This window comes from Haemorhous mexicanus, chromosome 22 (genome assembly GCF_027477595.1).
Source record: "Haemorhous mexicanus isolate bHaeMex1 chromosome 22, bHaeMex1.pri, whole genome shotgun sequence".
In the NCBI taxonomy this organism is placed as follows: Eukaryota; Metazoa; Chordata; class Aves; order Passeriformes; family Fringillidae; genus Haemorhous; species Haemorhous mexicanus.
Genome location: NC_082362.1, coordinates 1,571,046 through 1,589,497, shown reverse-complemented (window position 1 = coordinate 1,589,497; position 18,452 = coordinate 1,571,046). Strand labels below are relative to the sequence as shown.

Here is an 18,452-nt window from a genome sequence, read left to right as displayed (position 1 = left end):
CTCTGCAGGATTTCCAGACCACCTGCTAGAGCTGTGTAGTAAGTAGGGTGACAAGCCTGAGTCCTCAAAGCCATTGTGTAAAAATCCCAGCAAACCCAAAAACTTGTTACTCCTACAGCCATAAGGACTGCGAACAGAGATCCACCTATTCCTGAGCAAACTGTTGCTCATTTCTCTCCTCCTGGAGGACCTGCCTTTACACATGTGTGGATCCCACTCTAACTTGTAATAATGTTTGATCAAAGAGGATTGATCCAAAGAGTTAATGCAAGCAAAGTTTCCTTTACCTAGAACCTGCAGTTTATTGCAGTGGGATAGACCTTGGGCATATGGCAGAGTAATTGTTTTTATCCCTCTGGAGTCCTACTCTTGCCCTCATAATCATCCCATCCAAGCTGATGGAGGAGCCTCTCTGTCTGTTATTGTCTGTTACAGGTATTCCAGGAGTGAGTAAAGAGGGTCTTCATAAAATAAGTCCTCTTTCTTGCTTCCTTTTTTTCCTCTTTACCTCCCTTTTGCCTCCCTTTGTCCCCTTTTTCCCCCATCTCCTGTTCACAATCTATGAAAATCCTCAGCTTTACTAGGCTTTTCACCCTTGCACTGGGCCTGTAAAACACTCACTGAGCAGGTTCTGGTGTGGTTTATTTTTGATCTGTTAATGAAATTAAATGATGCCATGTTTGTGACACATGGCTGCCAGGCTGCCTCCAGGGATGTGATGGTTGGCAAACATGTGCCCAGACCATGGGCTGGCAGAGTTCACTCCCCATCCTTTGAATTTCACTCCTATACTTCAGGGTTTGCACAAAGGAGCTGTCAACAATTTTCTCTGAATGGATGTTCTTTCATTATGCATTTAGTCATTTTACCCCTTAAAACTGGCAGAAGGAGAAGTAAAGTTTTCTTGTCTTAGGGTTATTTAGAACACTGGACACTTTTTTAATTCTAAGCTTGTCCCAAGCCCCTTCAAACCTTGGGCTGTGTTTCTGTGGTTGCTGAAGGTTTAAATCAGCTGTTCCAGGTTGTTGTGCAATATGGCCCTAAAGGGGTTCCTGATCCCCTACCTGCAAGGCAGCACCTTTCCCAGTCCTGGGTCAGCAGCGTTCCCCTGGATTTGTTCCAAGGGGTGCCATGGATCAGATCCCCACTGGCAGAAGGTTTGGGGAGCAGTTCCAATGGGAAATTGCTGCGGAGCCCTGGTCAGCAAAACTCCAATCTACGGATGTTAAAATTATAATTATATTCGTTATTATTATTAAAGAGTTGGGAAATAAGTCACTCCATGATCAGCCAAACCAAAAAAGCCTGGGCTGCTGCTAGTGTGTTCTAAAGTTTAGATCTTGGGGAAGGGTCTCAAGCCCCAGGAGAGGCTGAGGGAGCTGGGAAGGGGCTCAGCCTGGAGAAAAGGAGGCTCAGGGGGGCCCTTGTGGCTCTGCACAGCTCCTGCCAGGAGGGGACAGCCGGGGGGGTCGGGCTGTGCTCCAGGGAACAGGGACAGGAGGAGAGGGAACGGCCTCAGGCTGGGCCAGGGGAGCCTCTGGGGGGACATCAGGAGGAATTTCCCCCTGGAAAGGGAGCTCAGTACTGGCACAGCCACCCAGGGCAGTGATGCAGTCAACAACATGGAAGTGTTCAAAAAACATGCGGATGTGGTACTTGAGGACATGATTTAGTGGTGAACATGGTGAGGGATTGAACTTGGTGGATCTTTTCCACTGTTAACCATTCAGTGAGAAGCACGGAGCTCCCGTGGCGGTGGCTCCCTCAGAAGGTCAGTTCCTTCAGCTTGTTTCCTCAGTGAGGGATTATGATGAGTAACAGTGATGGAGAACAGCAGCACTAAACAGGGTCTGTCTTCTCTGTCACATGTTTTATTTTGAGGAGAGTTACTGGGGCAGATGGATTTGATTCAGTTTCACGTTTGCCTGGATGGTTCTTGATGGAAACAAAATGGAGCTGCCCACTCGGAGTGTGAGCGGCCCAGCAGTGGCTTTGGGTTGGCCTGGCTGTGTCACGTTTAACCATTTTCTATCTCCATTGTTGTTGTTGCAGATAAAGAGGTGGGAGTTGGTGCACTTGCTGACAATGACGACTCTGGTGCTAGGGGCCCAGCTGTCCCCAAAATATCAGGACTAGAAAGGAGCCAAGAGAAGAGCCAGGACAGCAGCAAAGACCCAATACTTGAGCCTGTGGTGCCTAAAGACCCCCGTCCTCAGGTGACGCCGCCGCCGCTGGAGCCGCCTCCCGAGGGCCGCTGCCCCAGCCCCACGCTCGCCTCACGCCCGGAGGCTCCGGCCCCAGCGCCCGCCCCGACCGTGCCGGTGCCCCCGGCCCCGGAGGAGCCCGGCCGCCCTCCTGCCGGCCAGCCCTGCGGCCAGCACTCCGGCCAGCCCTGCGGCCAGCCCTCCGGCCAGCACTCCGGCCAGCACTCCGGCCCGCCCCCGACCGGCCCGCACCCGCCGCGGCCGCAGTCGCCGCTGCCCCCGGCACACCCGGCCCTGCCCGCCGTGCAGCCCCATCCCCAGAGCCTCTCGCAGCCGCTCTCTGCCTACAACAGCAGCAGCTTGAGCCTCAACAGCTTAAGGTAGGTGCACAGAGAGGGGTCTGGGATGCTGGGCTGAACCTGGAGGGGAGTTGGATAGAGAAGGGACAGCACAGCCCATTCCATCCCATCCCTGGGAAATAAAGGGCACTTGGAGCATTTAACCTCGATTCCTCCCCTGAGATGAGCCAGGATCACTCTCTGTGACCTCGTGATCCCATAAACTGGGTATTTAAAGTTCATTTGCTTTGGATTTTTTTTCCCTGCCATACTTGGGTTTCTGGAGGGAATTCTACACAGTGTAGATCAGGGAAGAAAAGCCAAGTTCCTGCTGGGCTGCTTGCTGGAGGCTGACAGTTTTGCCCTCCCATCCCTGTAAATATCTGATTTCTCCAAGCACTGCCATGTCCCAGGGCAGGGAGCCCAGGAGCCCCTCGATCGAGGTGCAGCTGGTGACAGCCCAGCACCAGCAGTCACACACTAGGCACTTCACAGCTCCGTGTTTTCCTGCTCTGCAGACACTTTACGGGCTTCAGTGTTTTTCTCTCACTTGGCCACAGTGAAATCAGCCTCACCTTTTATCTGTGGATAGCAAAGATGAGCAGTGAGATTAAACACCATGTGCACAGGAACCCATGATGTCCCTCTGAGTCAGGGACCTCAGGTTTCCCCTACTCTAAGCTGGGTTACTCGTCTCCAAATCCAAGCTCCCAGCAGGCAGGTGTGACCTTCAAGACCTGGGGAAGTAGCGCTGTGGTTGCTTCATGGTTTGACTAAAGACTGGGAGGTCTTTAAGACCTGGATTTATTTTTAACCAAGCTGGTATTGCTTGTCTTTAAAAGTCACTGCAATAGAAGTGTGTTGTTACTTGAAATAAAGACAAGGAGAATTAAGCTTTCCATTAATGTATTTTAAATACTCATTAATAGGAAATGAAACCTGAAAATTTGCAGCCAGTGTAATCACAAATACTTCTTTTGTTGACTTGTCTTATCTCATTTTATTGTGGGTAGAGAGGGACATTACCTGTACAATAAGCACAAATCTGTTGTTGCCTTCTCAACTTCATTTCACATTTTCTGCAGTCTTTCATCTTAGTAATTCACTTTAAAAAAATTAAATTTTTATTAATGCGGTGATTTTGAACTTCATTTGCCTGAAAACATGAACCAGGAGCAGTCATGTAGAAAGGATCTGATAATTAAGTCATGAATGCACAGGGCTGATTACTCCTTTGTGCTGTTTTGGGACAATACCAACCTCCTTGACAACACCAACCTCTTGCAGCAAAGGAGAGCCTGGCTCAGGCGTGTGGGGACCACAGGAAGTGAAAGATATCAAAGCAGCTGTTGGAGAAGGGGTAGGACTGGAAATGGTGGTAGGACTGGAAATGGTAACTGGGGTTTGTAACACTGTGTTTGACATGAGGGGCTGCTGAGGTTGTGTTGTGTGTGTGCTGGGGCTGTTCTCTCCCCTGACAGCTCCTCCTCTCGTTGACAGCAGCAGCAGGAGCAGCACCCCCGCCAAGAGCCAGGCGCCTCCCCCGCACATCTCGCACCACCCGTCGGCGTCGCCCTTCCCGCTGTCCCTGGCCAGCCCCAGCCCCCTGCACAGCTTCCCGCCCGCCCTGCAGCCCCCCGCACACCCACACCACCCCAATATGTTTGCCCCTCCCACGGCTCTGCCCCCGCCACCCCCGCTGACCTCAGGGACGCTGCAGGTTCCAGGACACCCAGCTGGGAGCACTTACTCAGGTGAGCGCTGAAGGGACACTCAACTCTGGGTTTGGTCAGAATGACCTAATTTGGGGTTTGGGCCTTGTGGTGGGGAGAGGCTGTACTGATTGCTGAACACAGTGATGGCAAAGCCAAGCAGACGCCTAGGCACAGCCAGGGACTTTCCCATTGCCCTGGGAATGACTGCTTTGGGAAGGCTGTGGTTCTCCCAGGTTTGTTTTGTTCCACCCACAGTGAAACACAGCTGAGTTCACGAGGTGCCCACATAGAATCTGTGCCCCCCACAGCAGAGGTCTTCATGCAGTTGTGGTCTGTGCCCAGCAGAGTTTCCCTGGCTGCAGGGAGGGTCTGTGCTGGCTGAGCTCACAGCAGTGCTGGGCTCAGGTGTGCTCAGAAAATTTGGGTTGGAGGGACCTTAAAGCTCATCCAGTGCCACCCCTGCCATGGCAGGGACACCTCCCACTGTCCCAGGCTGCTCCAAGCCCTGTCCAACCTGGCCTTGGACGCTTCCAGGGATCCAGGGGCAGCCACAGCTGCTCTGGGCACCCTGTGCCAGGGCCTGACCAGGTCACTGAGGGGAGGAAAATGGAGCATTTGTGTAGTGTCATCTTGTGTCCATCCACCAGGATGCTCCTGTGAGCAGAAGCCACTTGTTTGCTCACTCCAGCTTGCTTGTCCACCCTCACCTGTTCAGGACTGTGTCTATGTCCATAAATGCTCAGAGAAATGGGAAAACAAACTTGGTGAGAGGGGAAATAAAAACTTAGTAATGTCTCAGGCTTTTGGGATCTGGTGGAAGACCTGAGGGAGCTTTCTTACCCTGTACTGTCTCGTGATTATCCACAGACAGCGAAGGAAGTGGCACATGGCCTGGAAAAGCCCCAGAGCTTGGGGGAGTTGTTTTATTGTTTATTTCCCCTGCACTCTCCAGTTTGGGCCCCCTGTCAAGGTTTGAGCTTGGCGCAATGTTAGTGCTTCTATGAGAATACTTCTTTTCTTGGTATCTACTGTGAGATGTGATTAGAGACAGAGCAGAGCAGGCTCTAACTTAAGATTGAAAGAAAAAACTTTATTAACTTAAAACTGCAGGGAAAAACACACAGAAAACAGGATGAAAACTTTTTATATTTTCTTCTCCTCCCCCCACTAATTTTTTTAATTCTGGTATTACTCTTTAGATAATTAATTTTCAATTCTTTGAGAAGAGAGGAGTTGTTCTTGCACCACAGACTTCACTTAGGAAACAGTTGAAATTTTTCGTGTTTCTGTGTCATGTGTGGCACCGCCCGGAGAACATTTTGCCATCGTGACCTCTTCCTTCCATGTCCAGTGCTCTCACCACTGCACATGGACCAGAGCTGCTTCTGGGGTTTTTTTCTTTAAGGATGCTTTGTCCAATTCTAATAAAAGAGCACAGTCCCTCTCCTTTTGGGACACCTGTCCCCCCCAGATTTCACCCCCTGGGGCTAAGGGGTCTCTTGAACAGAGATCATCTTCCTCTTCTTCTTCTTCAAAGACGGAGGGCACCACCACCACCCTCCTCACCCGTTGTCTCTGTTCACACACCTTCACATCACTGCACTCTCCTGGCTCTGAGCCATTGCCTCCCCCTAGAATGCAGTCTCTGTGTCACAGGAACTCAAGGGTTCTGTCATAGTTATCCAAGAAAAGTCCAGCTAAAAGCCACTCCATCATCTCCTCCCACCTAGGATTCTTTTCAATTTCTCTCAATCTCACCAGCTCTAAGAAGAATCAGCATTTGCAAAGTTTCTATCATCTCAAGAAGGGTTAAAAGTCCCAGGCTCTGCCGGTTTGGTTCATGAACTCCCACGGCTGGCTGCCCTGCTGGGCACTCCCCCCTTCTCCTTCACGCCAGCCGCGCTATCACAAGCACAGGCTGCTCTCTCTCTCTCCCTCCAGAGGGGGGGGGAGAAATAAGAGATGGCTGCCCGAAGCCCTCGCAGTGCTTCTCTACCCTTCAGCCCAGGCCTGGCCTACCTCCCTCCGGCCGCATGGCTCCCCTCCCCCCTGCCCAGCTCGGAGCCGGGCAGGGGGAGGTCTGCTCTCATCCAGGACCAGAACCCAAAAAGAACTGCCCCTGAGAGTTCACAGCTTTTAACCCCCTGTGTTCTCAAAAGTGTATCTATGCCCTCAGTAGACAAACCAAGTACCAATATTAAAATCTGAACACCGATTAGCGTGACCACACCATCCTAAAAAACTTTATTTCTTCTCAAACCACAACACCCCCCAATTTAGGAAGGACATGAAGGGACTGGAGCATGTCCAGAGACGGGCAGCAAGGCTGGTGAGGGGTCTGGAGCACAGGTCCTGTGAGGAGCTGGGGTTGTTTATCCTGGAGAGGAGGAGGCTCAGGGCAGACCTCATCACTCTTTACAACTCCCTGACAGGAGTGTGCAGCCAGAGGGGGTCAGGCTCTGCTCTCAGGGAATAGTGACAGGATGAGAGCACCCAGCCTTAAGCTGCACCGGGGGAAGTTTAGGCTGGACATTAGAAACAAGTTCTCCATAGAAAGAGTGATGGGGAGTTGGAATGTGCTGCCCAGGGAGGTGGTGGAGTCCCTGTCCCCAGAGATATTTAAGAAAAGACTGGATGTGGCACTCAGTGCCATGGTCTGGGTGGCAGGGGGGTGTTGGGTTACAGGTTGGACTCGATGATCTCCAAGGTCTTTTCCAAGCCCATAAACTCTGTCCCTCTGTGCTTCTGTGTTTCAGAGCAAGACCTCCTGCGCCAGGAGCTGAACACGCGGTTCCTGGCCTCGCAGAGCGCCGACCGCGGGGCCTCGCTGGGCCCGCCGCCCTACCTGAGGACAGAGTTCCACCAGCACCAGCACCAGCACCAGCACACACACCAACACACCCACCAGCACACCTTCACGCCCTTCCCCCACGCCATCCCTCCCACTGCCATCATGCCGACGCCAGCACCGCCCATGGTGCGTACCCCAGGCAGAAATGTGAGGATAAGTAGAGCACAACTCTATTCTTTATTACAAAAGTATTGTGGAGAATTTGCCAGGTTGTGGGGAAAGGCTCCTGTGCTGCCCAGGGGTGTCTGGGCAGGAGAGGCAGGGCTGTCCCTCTGTCGCAGTGTGAGGTTCAGGTGGCAGCACAGGACTGAGGGACGAGGCTCTGGCCAGTCCTGCTTGGAGTGTTCGCTCTGGGGCCTCCTCCTTTGTCCTGTCCCAAAAAGATCTTGATTTACTTTGAAGAAAGAAAAAATCCCAAACAGTTTAATAGGAAACTAATTTTCTGCGTATTTTTTCCTCTCTGTTGGTTGCTGAATAATAGAGAAGTAGTCTTCTATTTTGCCAACAGAAGTAAAGCAAGGAAATATAAAGTAACTAGTTTGTGCTTTGATCCCTTTGCAGTTTGACAAATATCCTACAAAAGTTGACCCCTTCTACCGTCACAGTGTGAGTTTTATTGCTCTGTTTCCAACTGACTTCACTGCTTTTCTGTGGTGGGTTGGGATCACCACTCAATCAATGGCACAGTGTCAAATCTCTCCCTAATCATCACTCCAGGATTTACCATTACCGTCCTTGGTTGCTTTGGCTTTTGAAGGCTTGCATTCGTGGTGCTTGTTTCTGATAAAGATGCAGTATCAGCTTTTCCAATCAAAAGATCTCTTGCTCACCATTTGGATCCAGGTTTGATGTGAAAAGATGAGACAGAAGGGCTGACTGTTCCATGAAGCAGGAGAGAGCAGTGATTCCATCACAGTGTTTCAGTTGTGCCTCAAGCCCTTGGGCTGATATTTTTGCTAAGGAACTTAAAATGAACTGACAAACTATCAGACAGATCCTTCAGGGATAGATAATCTAATAGTTTTCCCAATATATCATACTTTGTTTGATAAAATCTGAAAACCTGTCTTATTATTCAGATTTCAAAGGCTCATCTGATCCACTGAGCTTGCTATGTTTTGAAAGCTCTGTGTGATGACAGCAACATGAATCCAACTGTGCACTAGATGTGTTTACCTAAACTACCAAAAATGTTACTTATTGAGATGAACTGATTTTTTAAATTCCAGTTACATGTAAAGCTCCTGCTCCTAAGGGTTTGAATCCACTGATTGGTTTGCTGCTGAACTCTGAGTTTTATTTTCTTCATCCTATTGGCAGAGGCAGGTGTCTGGCAAGAGTTTCTTAATCCAAGAGCAATATTTTGATGAGAGAAGGAGTACTGCATCAGCACTCAGAAATCTGCAGAGCATTTGGCTTTATGTGTTGGTTTTGCTTAGAAGTGGAACTGGGCAAATAAAAAACTGGTTAAGACAATGGTCTGGATTAAACACACCCCCTGCTCACAGCCTGTCCTGCCCCTGAACTGTCCTGTCCATGTCTGGCACTTCATTTGAGGAGCTGGGACTCAGTGTTTGCAGGCTGAGAGCTCCCGGAACAATGGCAGACATTGCCACCTCCACTCCAAAGGGCACTGCTGCTCACCTGCACCAGTGTTCTATTGCACTCTGATTTGCTGAGCTTCACAGGGCTCCAGGAGATTGTCATCAGTGTGGCCTGTGGATCTCAGCAGGAACATGGAATTGGGAGACAGTGCATGGATTTTAGCCAAATCAAGCACAGACGTTGGCAGTGTAGGATAGGAAGCATTGCAGAAGTCTCCAGCTTTATCTGCTGTTCAAATTCAGTCAAATAATCTCAGGAATCTGGGAGTTACCTGGATTGCAAAGGTTATGGCCTCACCCCTCTAAGGTCAGGAGAACTCCATGCTGTGCTCCCTTAGCCAGTGAGCTGTGCTGGGCCAAGGCATGGACCTGGTCTCTCCTGCCTTCCCTGGGGAAAGGTTTGTCCTTGGGAAGTGGCTGCCCTGTGGCCCCTGTGGGACAGCTGCTCCCAGGGGCTGCCGTGGTGTCTGCACTGGGGTAACAGCTGGGTGTCCCCTGGGCCCTGCCCAGTGAGCCAGGCCAGGCCAGGCCCCAGCTGGTTTTCCCCTGGTCCCTCCCCTGGGACTGATCAGGGCACAGGGAATGGGAGCTGTCCCTTAGCTGGGCTAGGGGCACATCCACAGGGAAGGAGAAATACAAATACTGTCAGAATGTGGCTCTTCCATGGAACTCTTCTAGGGACAACAGCTCCCTGTGTAGATCCACATCTGGAACTCAGATATCTTGAAGCTGAGTGTGGGTAAACTTTGTAGGAGAACAGGGTCTGTTTGAGACTTAAAATCCATCTACTTTGGAACAGGAAGTGCAGCTCATATAGAAGCTAATGTTGAGTTATAAATCAGTGTTATTTTTTCTCTTTTAGCTCAGTGAGGCTTTGCTTTTACCTGCAGCTGCTGCCAGGTCTAGTTTAGCATCACATACACCTGGCCAAGGTGGTCACTGCAGGTTTCCCCAGGGAAAGGTAGGGGGGAAAACTGCTGCTCAAAAGAGAAGGAATTCTTGGGAAGAAGGAAGCATTTGACTATGAAATGTGAATTCTGAAAGCTGGAGGAATTTAACTGATACAAATTAATCATGGAGATAAACTATTTATATTTTATTAATAATTCTGACCTTGAGGAAAGGCCACATTTAATTAACTTACCACTTGTTATAAAACTGAGGAAAGAATTAGTCATAGCCAATAGAATATGAAGTATTACATCTTTTGCCATCACTTAGAATTAGTCCATTACGCAGAGAATTAGAGACAGAAGACACTGGAGAATTTAAAGCACATTTTACTCATTAAAAGTTATTGTAAATGAGGACAAATGTCTCTTAATGGTTTCTCAAATGCCTACAGTTCAGTATCAACCAATCTCAAAATGTTTTCTGCACCATTGGATGGAGCAGGTCCAAATTAAATAGAATTGAAAACAACAGCAGCAACTGGAATGGAGCCTTAATACCAGGTTTTTAAACTGAGAAAATCTTCTGATACTTCTGAAATGTTTTCTCAGCTTTCAGTAAATACAATATGGATAAATGACATTGCAAGATAAGCTAGTGGAAGGAAAAAATGAAGAAAAGCACATGTGAATGCCTGGCATATCCAAATCCGTCACAACTTTGTGGTACTGATTTACTCTGGGATGGGATTTGCTCAGTGTTTTTCCACCCTTCCTGTCCAGTCTTTGACTTTGCCCAGTCCTGCTTCTGTTCAATTGGCCATTAACTCATTTATTTTGATCTTAAAAGTAGCACACAGTAGTTTGACTTTGCTCAGCCATAGTCAGAGGGAAATTGGTCTCAGCCAGAGAGCCCTGTTAGGTTTTAGGGTGGCAATTCCAGTGGAGCTGGATCCTCTCTTAGATCCATCCCCTCTGAGATCCATCCCCTCCTACATCCATCCCCTCTGAGATCCATCCCTTCCTAGATCTATCCTCTCCTAGATCCATCTTCTCCTAGACCCATCCCTTCCTAGATCCATCCTCTACTAGATCCATCCCTTCCTAGATCCATCCTCTCCTAGATCCATCTTCTCCTAGATCCATCCCTTCCTAGATCCATCCTCTCCTAGATCCGTCCTTTCCTAGATCCATCCTCTACTAGATCCATCCCTTCCTAGATCCATCCTCTCCTAGATCCATCCTTTCTTAGATCCATCCCTTCCTAGATCCATCCTCTCCTAGATCCATCCTCTCCTAGATCCATCCCTTCCTAGGTCGATCCTCTCTGAGATCCATCCCTTCCTAGATCCATCCTCTCCTAGATCCATCCCTTCCTAGGTCGATCCTCTCTGAGATCCATCCCTTCCTAGATCCGTCCCTTCTGAGATCCAGAGGTTTCACACCAAGAATGAGTTTGGAGTGTGATGTTTTGAATCCCTGACTCCCACCAGGAAGCAGTTTGGTGTGTGCTAGCAGCATTTTCATGGAACTGGGAGAGTTTTCTGTCACAACAAAAGCCAAAGGTTCATTGGCAGAGCACAGAGACAGGGGCAGATTGGGATGTGATGGTTTATCATGGAATCACAGAGTGGGTTGGGCTGGAAGGGATGTTAAAAACCATCTCTTCCATCCCTGCCATGGCAGGCACACCTTCCTCTATCCCAGGCTGCTCCAAGCCCCATCCATCCTGGCCTTGGGCACTGCCAGGGATCCAGGGGCAGCCCCAGCTGCTCTGGGCACCCTGTGCCAGGGCCTGCCCACCCTCCCAGGGAGCAATTTATTTGTTTAATTTACCTGCTTGTTTCCCTTGTGTTTGTCTGCATTAGCACAGAGCAGCATCTCGTTTGTTCCCAAATTCCCTTAGGACAGAGCACTGGGCTCAGGGAGGTCAGTGGAGATGGGCACGTTTTTGTGCTGAGCATTCTCTCTTTACAGAAAACTCCATCCATTTCTGGGAGGTTCTTCCTTAACATTTTGTTTAAATACTAATCTTCAACAAATCAGATTGTCTGTCTGCTAATATTACATGTGGCAGGATATCCTCTCAGACAGACTAATGAAGTAAGAATTGTGCATATTTTCTTCATTTCCTACAGACACCATTAAAATCCCAACCTACTAATGGAGTTTTAATGATACAATATCCTAGAACTCGTAAGGGTTTTTTCCACTTAAACAGGAGATTTCTGAGTCTCATTCAGCTCAGGATTCTGCCTTTTCTCTTCAAATGAGTCACAGACTGAAACCATTTAAAACCTCTCTCCAATTTAAAAATTAATAATTGAGGAGCAAATGTCTCCCTTATGCTCTGCTGGCCAAGGCAGGTACAGGTTGCTGGCTGTCTGATTTTGGAACTGCTTTTAAGCTCTAAACCTCATGACATCTGTGAACATCCCATCGACTGCTTTAACTAACATTGTTGCAATGAGATCACTTCAATGCTTCTCAGTTTTCTCCATGTAACATTTTCCTACTATTCTGCAGGAATGCTCTCTGTGTCCTTCTTGGCTGCCTGTGCTGGTGGTGACCCAGTGTTGATGATCTTCTCTTTCTGTTGCAGCTGTTTCACTCCTATCCTCCAGCTGTATCAGGTATTCCTCCCATGATCCCTCCCACTGGCCCCTTTGGCTCGCTGCAAGGAGCTTTCCAACCCAAGGTAAGGCAGGAATTACCTGGGACTGCTCAGGGCAGGGCTGGGCTTAGCAGGGGGTTCACATCCTGGAGAGGCTGAGCTCTGACCTACAGCTTCATTCCACAGGGGACAATTGTCCTTTTCCAGATTTACCACAAAGAGAAGTTATTTCTCATTAGGTTCAGATACATCTACAAACATTTTTTTTTAATTATTTATATAAAGGCATGGTTAACTTTAGAAGCAATATAATTAGTTTTGAGATAGTGTGCATTAATAAAAGGTCATATAATAATCAGGATTTTAAGAAATGGTGCTCATTCTTGTTTACTCATTTTCATAATTACCTCCCAGCTCCAGCACAGTGCAGAGCCCTGATTTGGCTCTCCTCATGGGTGATAACTGGAGGAGAGAAATGTGGGGAGTTCAGGGCTTTTATCTTTTGTTTTTATGGAGTCACTATTTATCAGTGGGAGGAAGTCAGTCTGTAGTCTTTGCAGCTAAAGACTGAAAATCAGGAGTGGAATTTCTGCAGAGGAGACACCTTCTTAAATTGGCCCATCCACTCTAATGACTGAATATGTAAATTGCAGTTCATTAGTGAGATTCTTGTCTGTATGGTAATCAGACTGTTAACAACTCTCTTACTTAATTGTCAGTTATGCTGGAGCTGATTTCTATTTTCTTCATTTTGACATAGGAATAAGCTGTGTCTAAATGTAGGGGGTTTGGGTGGGTTTTTTTTGTTTGGGTTTTTTTCCCCCACAAAACTGCATTTTATTAACTGACTATTAACATTCAAATAATGGGAAGGGCTTTATTTTTTTCCAAGTGGATGTTTTCCTGATGCCCATATTGTGGCAGTCCCTGTGGAAGGAGTTGAGGTCCTTGTGCAGTGATGCTCTGGGTGCTGAGTGCATCACTGATAATCAGCAGAGCAGGGGCTGGGTCCTCCACATGCTGCTTTTGATGTTGTGTCATAAATGTGTTCTTAATCAGGTTTTTCACGTTAGAAGATTTTCCAGTTTAAACAGTCACTGTTCCCTCAGTGGTTTTGATTAAACTAATGGGAAGTTGGTGGATAATCAAAGTGTGGATATGGAGATGATAATACTCATATTACTGAGTGGATTATAATGGTTCTCCTTTCCTTTATAAAAAGTTTATCTCCATTGCTTAGACAATGTAATGATAAAGAACTATTATTTTACACATTCTGTTGCTTGTTGGCATTGTTACTGGTGTGCAGCTCATCAATGTTGTCTCTCCTTGTGGAATTTCCAGACTTCCAATCCTATTGATGTTGCAGCCAGACCTGGAACGGTCCCACATACCCTTCTACAGAAGGATCCACGGGTCTGTAAAAACTGTTTTATTTTTCTCAAGTAAATCTGTTCCTCCTGAAAACCTTGAATGCTAGAGCTGCCATCTTGAGAAAGTCCAAATTTACACCCTTAAAACCAAAGCTGTCTGAGCTGTTTCATCAGGGAGAGCTGCAGAAGTTCTGTGGGAACATTTAAAACAGCCCCTGTGCACTGGCAGAGCTCTGTCTTTGCTGGCAGCTCTCTCCCCCCAGGCCCAGGGGTAAAGGCATAAAAGTCCAATTCAACATAGAAAATGTACAAACCTCCCCAAGATTTGTGTTTGTACTCTGTAATTGTTTTTAATGTGGATAATGACAGCTATTCCCTGGGTTACTGTAGCATTGATTGCCCCAGTGAAATACGGATGCACTTTATTGATCACTTGGTGCCTCTGGATTTCTGAGTTCCAGGCGATGTGAACAGCAATTATTGCCTCAGCACTTTGTCCCTCTGCCCAAGGGTGTTTAGTGTGTTTGAATTGATGGCCATTATTTCCACGAGGAGCTTCACGCTCAAATATTTTTACTAGAACTCTCAGACAAAAGCACTGAGGAGCTCTCCCTAAAATTCTGAGATGTGACATGGCTCAACCTCCAGAGCTGTTGTCTTTGTGTTAGGCTGAGTTCCAGTGCTTTGGGTTGCTGAGTTGAGCTGAGGTTCAGCTTTACACCAAGAGGAACCACATTTCTGTTTGTTTGTCTAAGTGCAGAGATAACCAGAACCTCCCATCAGGAAGTCATTTAGCTTTATGTTCCCTTTCAACTGGGAGTGAGTTTCGATTATTTCAAGATGATGCATTGTGCCATCACTGTGTCTGCTAAGTACCTTCTGCACCTATAAATCTCCCTTAGTATTGCATTTCAAAACAGAAAATCCAAAACAAATGAGCAGTACCCAATAAATTGAATTATTTCTCAGCATTTATTGATGAAATATGAGCAAAAAAAAGGCAATAAGAAAATAATCTACTCCAAAAAAACCCCAAACAGGCCACATCAAAAATAAAAATGAGAAAATTGGGTTTTTATATGGGCCTTGTTTACCAACATCTGTTTCAGTGTGATAATAAGGCAAAGCCCATTCATGCCAGAGAGCAGCTTGGGCAGCAGTGAGGCACAAGGCCATGACCTTGGCTGCTGGGTGGACACAGTGCTGGTGTGCAGGGCATGGCTGACACCCCATTCCAGCCATCCCAGTCCCTCCGTGGGATCAAGGCCTGTCCATTATCCAGCCTTGCCATGAGCTGAGGAGCTCTGAAAGATGAGTGCAGGAGTTTGCCCAAAGGACAGATCTGTGCCTCCATCAGTGCAGTTAACCAGCCATTTCTGCAGCATTAAATCAACAAATTGCTGCTGCTGCCAGGGGCCAGAGCTCTGAGTGAGCCTGGTGGAGCTGCTCGTCACCACTCAGGTGCCACAGCCGGGGGGAGGGGACAGCACAGAGATGGAGGCTCAGGACTAATTATTATCCAAAAGGGCTTCATTTGAAAGTAAAATTCTAACATTTTAATTTAGTCTCTTAATGAAGCAATACAGATTTGTTAATTAGAGCAATTGTTTGAGTGACAGGCGTGTAACCAAGCTGTCATTTCTTTTTCACAGTTGACAGATCCGTTCAGGCCCATGTTGAGGGTAAGAAATCTTCCTGTGCTCCTGTTTGTCAAGCTTGGCTCAGTCCCACCAGGTTGCAGCACAGAATCATTCCAAATGAGAGCTGCCAAGTGTCACCTGGGCAGTTCTGCCCTGCTTTTGGGGAGAGCACGGGCACTCCTGCAGCTTCTGATCACTCAAGGACAAGGCAGAGTTTCACAGATGGAAGTTTTGCTCTTTTCATACAACCCCTCATGTGAATACTTGAGCTTAAATATTGCTGATCCTTCCATCATGGTTTCCTGAGGCAAATCCTAGAGATCCTGGCAGTGATTCCCTGTTATTTCTCTGCACTCTGAAGGAGTTTGCTTTATTATTTTACTGTGTGTTGTCTGTGTGATTCAGTGTGGTATGTCCCACCCAGGTATCTCACTGTCCACTGTAGACAGACAATCCCCTTCAAATACAAAATATTTTTTAAAAAAGGATCTAAAGATCTAGTTCATCAGTCATCCAAAAGGAGTTTTTCTTAATTTTTCAGCATATTCAAGAAAAATATCTAGATTTTGATTTAGTGAACTTACTAAATCACTAGCACAGCCAGTTTTTGCAAAGTAGCAAAAGGCTTGAGTTTAGGGCAGTATGTCTGTGAGATAGAGTTTATTTTTTAATGATTTAATTATTGGTTGATACCCAGATAGAAATAGAAGACAGACCATGTGCCATAGTTTGTGAAACATTTAATTCACAAGTAGCTTAAGAAGACTCTTGAATTCCTTTGAAAATTTTTAAATCTGCAGGAGTCATTACTTGTTTAGGTAACTACGGACCCCTAAGTAACAAAATTGAAGAAAGTATCTCTCAAACGAGTCTTTTTCAGACAGTTTCCAGCTGTGCTGGAATTGGAGTGCAAACTCAGTAGGAGGCCTAACAAGCTCTCTGATTCCTGCCTCCCTCTCTCCTTCCTGTGACTTGGGGGGACAGGGATGATGCAAAGACTCCTCCCAAACAGAGTGAATTGAGTGACCTTCATTGTTTTCAGCACATTTATGACCTGAAGTCTTGGAGGGACTCACCAGCAATTGCATGAGGGAGTGTGATGAATTTTGAAAACCAGAGTGACCTTTTAAAACACTTCCATTTTCATCTTTTGGTGGAAGTGCCAATTGTGGAAATGACCTAAGTGTGCAGCTGTGAACAGTCCAGCTGTGCAGGACAGCTGCTCACAGGGACACAGCTTTCAGAAGCACAAGCTGCACTCTCAGCCAGTGGCATCAGAGGATTACAGGAGTGTGCCCAGCTGGAGCATTCCTGGATAGCCAGATAAATTCCCTAGCGAGGGACAAGTCTTTCCAGTTCTGGTTTTCCAGGAGGATGGAGAGGAAACCCTTTGCTTTCAGTTGTATTGGTGTGGGGATCCCCCAGACCAAACCAGACAGGGCTTAGAGTCTATTTTCTTCTAGAAATAGAATAAAGCATCTCAGGTTTTTGAAAGTTACTGATTCATGTCTTGTTTTTCCAGAAACCTGGCAAGTGGTGTGCTATGCATGTTCACATTGCCTGGCAGATCTACCATCACCAACAGAAAGTCAAGGTCAGTGCCTGGGAAGCCTGGACTGGGGTGGAGGGCACAGAGCAGAGCTCAGAGAGGAAGGGCTGGCTCTCACCTGGCCACTTCTGTGCCATGGCCAGTGCCTTGGTAAAGTCACACTCACATCATTGAGCAGAAGCCTCCTTTCTGAGGTTTGGTATAAGGGTGAAACGCTGAAGGCAGAGTCCCAGCAGAGTGTCTGGGATGTGCTGGAGCCAGGACAGCAGAGCCTGGGTAAGAGCTCCAGCTCTGTAACTAGGAGGGGGGAAATGGAGGTGAGCTACAAGGTGGCTTGCGTTTATTTATTTATTTATTTGTGGCTGAGGACACAAATCTATCAAGTGGGATTTCTTTCTGGAGACCCTAGGCATGTGTATCTGCTTCCTCTTATTAATGTTCAGGGGCAGGAGAGGGTGCAGGAAGACTTCTCCTGTCCCTAGGATGCTTTACCAGTGTGGCTGCACAGGCTCCCCTCAGCCTTCCTTCACAGCCCCTCATGGCTGGAGGGTGGCACCTCGATGTGTCCAGGCTGCCCAGGCAGGCACAGCCTCTCAGGGGATGTTGTGTTATCAGACACTGCCTCACTGCACTGAAGGTTGGGGGATGGAAGTCCTGTCTTAATTATTTTTCAGGCTCTGAGACTTCAAGGGTGAAGGCCATGAGCAGTTTTCCATTCTTATTGTAACTGAATTTTCATTGCATGTGGACTCTGGGAAAGTTTCTTCCCCTTTATGGTATTTTCCCTGTACCCATCACTTAAAGATCTTGTGATGCTCCTACAGTTTTTCAGTAAGTCAGGAATAGTTGCTGTTCTTCACTGCTCATACTTCAGGAATCAATAGCTTGTGTTAGAAACTAAAATTACCAGGGAATCCTTAGCACTTTGCAGTTTGTGTGTGCACTTGAATTGTGTAGGGTAGTGCTATAAGAATATGAAGATGTTGAACAGCTATGAAAACCTGCAGCTAATAGAGTTTAAAAATAACCCTTTTAAACAAGGTTGACAGGTTAATTTGCTGCAGTAGACATATCTCTCTTCTCTGCTTCCTTATGTTTCCCCTGCTAGTGATCTTCATTCATCTTCCCATTATCAAAAAAGACAAGATTATAGACCTAGAGAGTTATATGTCCTTTTTTTTTTATTTTATTGAAAAGGTATTTTCTTGAAATGAAATTATTATTCCCATGCTATCTGTGTCCTTTGAATCTTCCTTGATTTGATATTCAGAGAGAGGTCAAACCAGTATATTTATAACTCACAGTAAATGCCATTTTCATGCAGCCATTTCTTTTACCTCATACTTTTCCACCTTGCATGTTAAAAAAAAAAGCAAAAATAAAACCCAGAAGCACATGAAAGGATGTTGCTCGAGTTTTGGAGGCTGTGCATGATGATATTTTCAGGAATAATTGAGAAGTGTGTCTGGTCAGTAAGGAGCATTGGGGTGTCCTTGGGTACACAGGAACCATGTCCCCCTCCTGATGTGGCTACAAAGGTGAATCTCTGCCCAAAGGCTCACACAGGACAATTTCTCCTTCTCTTTACTCACTGCCATGGTTGTGAAGGTGCCTTTTCTTCTGCACAAGCTGCAGGTGCTGCCTGACCACAGAGCAGGGAATCAAAGGGGCTGG

General features: G+C 47.1%; 1 protein-coding gene across 7 annotated transcripts in view; it reads left to right on the top strand.

Annotated features, from left to right (window-relative positions):
* AUTS2 (activator of transcription and developmental regulator AUTS2) overlaps nucleotides 1-18,452 on the top strand; it is a 797,141-nt gene that overhangs the window by 765,255 nt on the left and 13,434 nt on the right. For 3 of the 7 annotated variants that reach the window (XM_059866083.1, XM_059866080.1, XM_059866085.1), the window contains 8 exons: nucleotides 2,053-2,584; nucleotides 4,043-4,296; nucleotides 7,014-7,255; nucleotides 7,670-7,714; nucleotides 12,205-12,300; nucleotides 13,561-13,632; nucleotides 15,242-15,271; nucleotides 16,752-16,823. In XM_059866083.1, coding sequence (XP_059722066.1) covers nucleotides 2,053-2,584; nucleotides 4,043-4,296; nucleotides 7,014-7,255; nucleotides 7,670-7,714; nucleotides 12,205-12,300; nucleotides 13,561-13,632; nucleotides 15,242-15,271; nucleotides 16,752-16,823 — 1,343 coding nt within the window. The remainder of the gene's footprint in view (nucleotides 1-2,052; nucleotides 2,585-4,042; nucleotides 4,297-7,013; nucleotides 7,256-7,669; nucleotides 7,715-12,204; nucleotides 12,301-13,560; nucleotides 13,633-15,241; nucleotides 15,272-16,751; nucleotides 16,824-18,452) is intronic. The other 4 variants (XM_059866086.1, XM_059866082.1, XM_059866081.1 and 1 more) reach the window with 3 other exon arrangements.